The sequence below is a fragment of the Sciurus carolinensis genome, chromosome 11, assembly GCF_902686445.1.
Source record: "Sciurus carolinensis chromosome 11, mSciCar1.2, whole genome shotgun sequence".
In the NCBI taxonomy this organism is placed as follows: Eukaryota; Metazoa; Chordata; class Mammalia; order Rodentia; family Sciuridae; genus Sciurus; species Sciurus carolinensis.
This window is the reverse complement of record NC_062223.1, coordinates 69,430,678-69,439,614: the sequence shown is the minus strand read 5'-3', so window position 1 is coordinate 69,439,614 and position 8,937 is coordinate 69,430,678. Positions and strand designations below refer to the sequence as shown.

The 8,937-nt window shown below is 37.0% G+C and overlaps 1 protein-coding gene across 1 annotated transcript in view; it reads left to right on the top strand.

Annotated features, from left to right (window-relative positions):
* The first annotated feature begins 587 nt into the window (after positions 1-587).
* Positions 588-8,937, top strand: part of Nlrp14 (NLR family pyrin domain containing 14) — a 29,330-nt gene continuing 20,980 nt past the window's right edge. Inside the window, exons 1-4 of the mRNA XM_047517934.1 lie at positions 588-882; positions 1,789-1,857; positions 4,242-5,835; positions 8,231-8,395. Coding sequence (XP_047373890.1) covers positions 588-882; positions 1,789-1,857; positions 4,242-5,835; positions 8,231-8,395 — 2,123 coding nt within the window. The remainder of the gene's footprint in view (positions 883-1,788; positions 1,858-4,241; positions 5,836-8,230; positions 8,396-8,937) is intronic.

The following is an 8,937-nucleotide window of genomic DNA, read 5'->3' as shown; positions in this document are numbered from 1 at the left end:
TGAATTTGTGACCAGAAATGGCATAAGATGAGGAAATTGTGGCATGTTCCAATTGCACATGTTTCAAGACTAATAATATGTTGGCAAGGATGCAGTAACAATGTTCTATAGGGTGAGGTATGTGTTAGGTGTCTGTGGGGAAGAGAAAAAATCAGGAAAGTAACGCATACTCAGTAGGAGCCTGATCAATGCCAGGTGGTACATGAACTTTACCTCCTTTGATTCTTACTACATTCCTGTCATATCATCTCTTTGGAGAAGTATAAAACTAGGCTGATAGAGGATGAACTGACTTTATCTTACAGTTCATAAATGGTGGGGCTAGGACCAAATTCTGGGAGGGTGGAAAAAAGTAATGCAATACAGTGGTCTATATTGAAGGACTGTTTTATGCCAAGAAACATATAAGAAAATGCTAGATCAGTACTAAACCTAATATGGTGGACTTCAGTGAATGTTCATTGAATTAGTCTACATTTCTACAATATTTGGTTTTCTCAGATCATACTTTTACATAGGTACCATTTATTCCTTTTTTTTTTTTTTTCCCCCCACCACTGCAGCCTGAATCCTGATCCATGGTCAAGATGGCAGATTCATCATCATCATCATTTTCCTTCTTTTCTGATTTTGGGCTCCTATTGTATTTGGAGGAACTAAACAAAGAGGAATTAAATAAATTCAAGTTGCTCCTAAAGGAGACCATGGAACCAGAGCCCTGTCTGATACCCTGGACTGCTGTGAAGAAGGCCAAGCGGGAGGAACTGGCTAACCTGATGAACAAATACTACCCAGGAGAGCGGGCGTGGAATGTGACTCTCAAAATCTTTGCCAAGATGAACCTGAAGGATCTGTGTAAGAGAGCAAAAGCAGAGATCAACTGTGAGTGATACTGGGGACAAACCTGGGGGGAGGGAGGTTTGGGTTTTTTTTTTTTTTTTTTTTTTTTTGGTACTGGGGATCGAACTCAGGGCCTTGCACTTGAGCACTCTACCAGCTGAGCTATCTCCCCAGCCCCTGGGGGGAGGGAGAAGGAAGTGTTTCCTGAAGCTCTTTGGGATAATTCTTTAAGAGGGACTTAGGGATTACACCATTCTAAGGGACACAAGCTCAGTGGTGGTCTTGTACGTGGGGAGCTTATTAGATCATTTGAGCAACACTGAAGAAGCAGGAGGATTTTGAGTAATGTTACTCAGCTTGGCTTCTTTACAGTGGTGATTTATCCACTTTGTACCTATTGAAATGATTAAAGGAATTGACTGATGGGAATTATCCAATGTCCTTTGCCTAAACTACAAATAAAGTCATAGGTTAAATTTTGAGAAATCTCAAATATGCTTTAACATATTTGCTGAAATATGAATAATGGGCTAAAAATTATTAAAGGACAAAACAAAGCAAGTATTTCTAGCAGTCCCAGTATTGTAGATATTTAAAATCCATTGCTCATGTATAAGGCTTTATAGCTACATGTGTATATACATTATACCTTTTGTGCATCTTGCTCTTGCTCTAAGATCAACATAGGCAAGGAAACTGAGACTTATACTACACCATTTGCCCTAGACCTACAGGGTAGGGAAAATGGCAAGTTTTGTTTGCACCACATCGTTTCCTCCCTTGGCTGAGGTGGTGGGGTTTGGGGCTCTGTTGGCTTTAGTTTCCTTTAACCCAGGTAGTCAGTCATAGAATTGGTGCACTGAGTAGAATGCTGGATCCTGTGTTCTGTCTATCACCAAAACACTTTGATTTTGGAAAATATCATGATCCTGTTGGAACTTGTTGCAGGGACAGCCCAGACCATGGGACCAGAGAATGCTGAGGCTGGAGAGGCACCAGTTCAGGAGGTGGTGCTGGGTGAGTAGATAGGCTTTTTGTTAGCATTTGAGCTTTTGAAGTATCATGGGGGCTTATCTCCCAGAGGAAATTTGTTCACCTTTGTTAATATCTTCTAATACCCAACCTGTTCCCTGAATATCATTCAGAAAGAATTGACAACATTGCCTCTCTGGCCAAAGTCAGAATCTGGGCCATATTAATGCAGGGCCTCAAGAGAGCAGTATTTGGAAATGCCCAGTTAAAAGCTGACAGTCTGATGAATGAGGTACATTCGCGTTTGTGTTTTATGGATTAAAAATTTCTTGAGCTGGCAGAGGCCATACGGCTTATCACATCTATTACCTTCCTTCAGAGGTGGTGTTGTAATTGAGTTCCAGGTGACCGCTTATCCATGTTAATTATAATTTCTGGAACCAGATCGTCTCCGTTCTGGTTCATCATCATTTCTACTTCCCTCATTTGTTTTGAATTCTACTTAGTTGAGTTGTAGCTTATGTAAATGGAATTACAGTAGGAAGAAAACTGGCCAGGTGAGGAAACTTTATTTTTAACCCAGCTATGCTGTTTTCTAAATGGCCACATTATTTCCTTCAATAAATAATTGAGAATCTACTTAATTTCAAGCACCAATGAATACAGTTTGCTTATTAATTGACCTTAAAAATAACTTGCCATTCTTGTAGTATAAGAAAAACTAATGGTTATTAAGTTTTATTTCAAACTTACTGCGTATTTCCCTGGTACAAATGTTTATATAAATATAGCTGATTTTCTCCATCTTATTCTTTGACAATTTGTGATAAAAGTTAAAAATACTTCTTGTAGACACTTTGGAAAATGCTGTAGTACAAAATAGAAGATATGAAGAACAGCAATAATTTATTTTCCTCTTTGTGTACAACAATGCCACACTGAATTATTGTAGTTTCATGATAGGGTTTTTGGTAAATAGCTTTTGGTAAATAGGTCCTCCTCCAACCTACCTCACCAATCACTATTTTTGTTTTTCAAAATATTTGGATATCAGGTGTTTTCTTATTTCTATCTTTGCTTTTCAACTTTCCATAAGTGAAACAAATATATTTTTTAAAGGATTCAGATATTATTTAAAAAGTGAGTTTCTCATTCTTTTTTTTCCTATTCCAAACCTGCTATTTATAATATATCTTAGAATCAGAAATGTATAACTACTCCAAGTCCAGTTTCAAATAACAATATACTTTTTCATGGGTAGTACAAATATAATAACTTATGTCTATCATTGCTGCCATTAATTTCACTTAAGCATATATTATGCATACATAATATAAATAAGTAACCTAATTGAAAATATTGTCATGATTATTATATCAAAGTGTTATCTGCTAAGTCATTTTAAAATAATAAAAATGAATACCTTTACCTTTTTTAAAAAAAAAAAAAAGGGATTAACCAGTATTAACATTTTGATGCATGTGGTGTAGGTTTTGAGGTATGTAAAGTTTGTCCACTATTTCCAGGGTAGGATCATATTATGCAGATTGCCCTGAAACTTAATTTCTTTTTAGCTATATAATAGACCTTCTGCATATTTGTATTTTTGCATATGTTTGTATTTTATTCAAAAGTTGAATAGTATTCAATCATATGATTGCATTCTTTTCTGACACTTCTTGTGTGCAAGGAGATGTTCATTCTGAGCATGTGATGACAAACTAGTGATACAGTCTCTACCCAGGTGCATGGTTTCTTTAAAAGTAAATAATTAAAGCTTGTTATAAGTATCGTGAATGGAAAATACACTGAGGTTTGAGAATATATGAAAGGGAGACCTATTCTAGCACTGGATTCAAAGAAGGCCTTTCCAAGACAGTATCATTTGAATGGAGATCTAAAGGAGGAATGAGGAATCTAGGTAAAGATGAGATAATGTTTGCATTCCACTTGGACACTAGGAATTCTTTTCTTCAAAATATTCAGGCTTTGCTTCAGCATTAATAGAAATGAACACTGTATAAAGTGTATTATTTTAATATATAGATTCAAGTTTGTCTTGATGTTCTCCCTGGTTTCTATTATTGTTGCCTCTATTACTTTTTATCTGGATGATGATTGTTTACCACATATATCATTTTTTTCCTCTGTTGTGGAAAAGTACAAAGAAGAGAAGATATTCTAGAGTAAATCTAATGTTGATGTTCCATCACAGTTTAACAGCTTCTAATGCAGGCTTTAAGCCTACAGAATTTTTTTTTTATTTCCGTCCATTTAAAATTGAAGCCATCTTTGATTTCAGCCTATATTATTTTTATTCCTAGCTCCGACTTCAGTATTCTTAATCTAAATTTCATTGCAACTAATGAAATTTGTTTTGATCATGTGTGTCTTTTTGTTGTTGTTTTCCCTGCTCTATTCTGTCATAGGTGATGGAACAGAATACAAAATTCAAATAAAGGAAAAATTTTCCGTTATTTTGGATAGAAACTCCTTGCTGGGAGAACCTGCAGATTTCCATCATGGAATTATTCAGGAAGAGCGAAACTTATTGGAACATCTGTTTGATGTGGATGTCAAAACTGGTGATCTGCCCCAGACAGTAGTGCTCCAGGGAGCTGCTAGAGTTGGGAAAACAACATTGATGAGAAAGGCAATGTTAGACTGGGCAGAGGGCAATCTCTATCAGCAGAGGTTTGCCTATGTTTTTTATCTCAATGGGAGAGAAATTAGCCAACTGAAAGAGAGAAGCTTTGCTCAGTTGATATCAGAGGATTGGCCTAGCACCGAAATCCCCATTGAAAGGATCCTGTCCCAGCCAAGTAATCTTCTTTTTATTGTCGATAGTTTTGACGAACTGAACTTTGCCTTTGAGGAACCTCAGTTTGCACTTTGTAAAGACTGGAGCCAGGTACACCCAGTGTCCTTCCTCATGAGTAGTTTGCTGAGGAAAGTGATGCTCTCCGAGTCATTTTTGTTGGTGACAACAAGATTCACAGCTTCTAAGAGACTGGAGTATTTGTTGAAGAGCCCACATTATGCAGAGCTACTTGGAATGTCTGAGGATGCAAGAAGGGAGTATATTTACCAGTTTTTTGAAGATGAGACATGGGCCATGAAAGCATTCAGTTCATTAAGAGGCAATGGGATGCTTTTTAGCATGTGCCAAGTTCCTCTACTCTGCTGGGTCATCTGTACTTGTTTAAAGCAGCAGATGGTGAGGGGCAGTGATGTCATGGTCATCTGCCAGACAACCACGGCTCTGTTTATGTGCTATATCTCCAACTTATTCAAACCAGTAGATGGACACTCTCCTAGTCTGCCCAATGAAGCTCAGCTGAGGAGCTTGTGCCACTTGGCTGCCAAAGGTATATGGACCATGACACATGTGCTTTACAAAGACAATCTTAGGAAACATGGATTAACCAGATCTGACCTCTCAATTTTTCTGGACCTGAATATTCTTCAAAAGGGCACAGAGTATGATAATTGCTATGTGTTCACCAACCTACAAATTCAGGAGTTTTTTGCCGCTATGTTCTATATGTTAAAAGGCGATTGGGACTCCAGAGACCATTCCATCCAGTCTTTTGAAGACTTGAAGCTGTTACTTGAAAGCAGAAGTTGTCAAGACCCCCATTTGATGCAGATGAAATGTTTTTTGTTTGGCCTTTTGAATGAAGATCGAGTAAAAAAATTGGAGGAAACTTTTAATTGCAATATATCCCTGGAGCTAAAATCAGAGTTACTTCAGTGGATGGAAGCATTCGGAAAAAGTGACTCTTCTCCATCACAGGTGGCACTTCTGGACTTGTTTTTCTGTCTTTATGAGACTCAAGATGAAGCATTTGTAATCCAGGCAATGAGCTATTTTCCAAAGGTTCAGATTAATATTTGTAAAGAATTCCATTTGCTTGTGTCTTCATTCTGCCTTCAGCATTGCCAATGTTTGCAGACCATGAAACTGTCTGTGACTGAGATATTTGAAAAGATGTTAAACTCGAGCCCTGCAGCTGACACTTGGTAAGTGCCCTGTCAGGGAATGAAGGAAGTAGATTTTGTGAGAGAGAAGAGGAATTTAACCAACTGGGATAAGCTTATAGAGCTGTTCCACTTTGTGGCAAGGAGACCAGGCATTTAAACCCCTTATTGACCAGTCATGACTGCTGGTAAAGAATAAGCAAAAACTTACTTGAGCTGGCTTTCTGGTTTGAAGTCAATTCTAGGAGAGGGACAGGGATGACAACTGTCAGCAGTCACCATTTCAAGTAGCTCAGGGGCATGAATGCTTCAGTTCTGAAGGAAGGATGTGGTGTAATGCAAACTTGCAACCACTGTAGGAAGTATATTTCATTTTTAAAAATAATCCCTTCCAGAAGAATAAGGGGTGAGAAACTTCTTGCTGAAGCTGATACTGTGTTACCCTGTACTCTACTGACCCAGCTCAACTTCCCGCTGCCTAGATAAAGGTGGACCTTTTGTGTGTGTATGCATGTTTTATGAAAGGTCTCAGCCCTTTAATGCCTATGTAGAGACTATCAGAAGTTAGTAAGAAATAGGAGCTGAATAAATGTTTTTTAAAAGAATAGTTCATCTTAAGCATTTTTTGTATATTTTTTGACTCTATTCCCTTCAAGTTGACTTTTCTCACCTTCCCATCTAACATTTGCTGAGGGCTTACTGCATACCTGACAGTCTTCTAAGATCTTTGACTCATTTAGTTTTCCAGCAATCCCATGAAGTAGATTCTGTCTTCCATTTTACTTAAGAAAAATAAAAGAAAGAGGCACCATGAAGGCATGTAACTTGACTGAGGTCACACATCTGAGTCCTTGATTTTTCCAGCTTTTCCCCAGTTGTTCCATTGGATTTCTACACAATTACAGAAGCACTCCTCTCTTTTAAGAACATATATTTCATTTTTTTCCTAACTGTGGGAATAGAAATTGAGGACTGGAATGCTCTGATCTTCAAGTAATTTTCAAGTAATTACTTAAGGAGTTCAAGTAATTTTCTTCAGTCACTTTTCTTAACTCTGACTTCATTGTTCTATTTCAAAAAGATGTGATCGAACCCAGGCCTGAGGCTGTCTTTCATACCTAACACTAAATTTTAGGAAGGAGCCCAGAAACTAGATTGTCAGGCCTCGTGCCAGCTTTCCTCACTTATGTCGTAGAGTTGTCTAATGCTAGGGTTGGCCTTGTTGCTAAAACTTTTTAAAAAATATCTGAGAACTGTTTTAAAAGGTATCATAGGTGACCTCAGTCTATCCTACAAGATAACTATATTGTAAACTTGTTCAGCATTTTGTCTGTACCATTTGTACATAGGAAATGGTTGAATGACTTATTATCTTTTCACAAATTTGACCTCAAGTGATAGACCATTACTCTGTGGTATCATTCATTCTAATTTAATTAAGGCATGAGGACCAATTTATTTAGTAACCATCATGAACAAAGCAACAAATATTTATATTAAGTATTTTATATATAGCTTGTTAAATATTTTAATATAAATGATAGCTAACAATTGTTAGGAAGTGCTTAAAACCTGAGGCGCTTAAAACCTGAGACACTTGCTGAACATTTTCTATAGGTTGCTTTGCTGAACTTTTGCTATTATCCTAAGAGACTTTCATCTTTATTTGCCAAGATGAAGAAGCTGAAGGTCACATGGTTAGTCAATTTTCCAGTTTAGTGAGAGGAAGAACTGAGTTGTTCTGTGTTCTAGAGCTTATGCTTATTATAGTCACCAGGCTACTTGTTTTATTCCTTTATCGCCCTTTATTCATCTGTAGAGTCTAGTGGTAATATACCCAATAATTAACTCATTCAGCATTTTAATGTATGTAAAGTGCTTCTGTGTTCCCACTAAACTTGACTATTGAGTCTTCACAACCTTAGAGAAGACATACCCATTTTATAAATGAAGAAATCTTGGAGCTCATAGAATTGATATGGCTTGCATAAAGTATTATAGGGCTGAAAGCCTGTAGTCCTTAATCTATAACTCATCACACTAAATGTCTACCCAGTAATCCTAATCTTACTCTTTGTGGTCATATACTTTTTGTCTTCTTGACATTGGCTCTTCAGATATTTGATCTCTTATTCCTCCCAGGTCTCTCCCTCCAAAGAGAAATCTCTCCAGTTGTAATTTTGTGTGTTCAGACAGTGGATAGAGGATGGGGGAACTATTAAGCAAAAAAAAAAAAAAAAAAAAAAAAAGCCTCTAGAAAGAAAGATGCCAAGTAAAGTCAGAGACTTACTGGTGGACTGTGCCCACAGCAAAGCCACACTGAATGCTCTTCCAGTTTCCAAAGCACATTTTCTTTTACTCTGATATCATCTTCTAAGAGTTGACTGGGCTGAAATACACTCATCTTTTTCTTCTTTCCAATCACATATAGGCAGAGGGACAATGAACGTATTATTCATTGCTGGAAAAATCTCTGTTCTGTGTTTCACATAAATGACGACTTGAGAGAACTGGAACTGTGTCATAGCAACCTTGATGAATTAGCAATGGAGATTTTTTATGAAGAACTAAGGCACCCAAACTGTAAACTACAAAAACTACTGTAAGTCTGGCATAAGAAGATTTAATGGAGTTACTGATCTTTCTTCTATCTTCCACTCTTAACTTATTAGGGGAAACCATAGTAAATAGTCATTCAACACATAACATTTTTGTTAATGACAGATGGTGGTTGTCCCATAAGATTCTGTCTCCTAGTGACCTCATAGCTATTTCAGTTTGTGTGAGTCCTGTCACTGATGTTTGCAAAACAAGTTGGCTAATGATACACTGCTCAAAATGTATCCATCATCATGGTACTTTAAAATCCTTTGTGCAAAATATTCTTATGAACAGGAACAGCAAAAACTTCTGAGGATATGGAAGCATAACTAACTTGTTCTTGGGAAGATTTCACAGGGTATGGTAATTGTCCACATGGGTTTTTGAGGCTTGATTAGGACTTTTCTAGGTAAAGAATAGAGGTAGACATTCTAGGCAGGTCAACAAAGCACTTTCAAAGACATGCTCTAGAATTTATTGTTTTTTCTTCTGAAATAATTTTATATTGAATAATTTAAATAAAATGCCCAGATATCAAATATG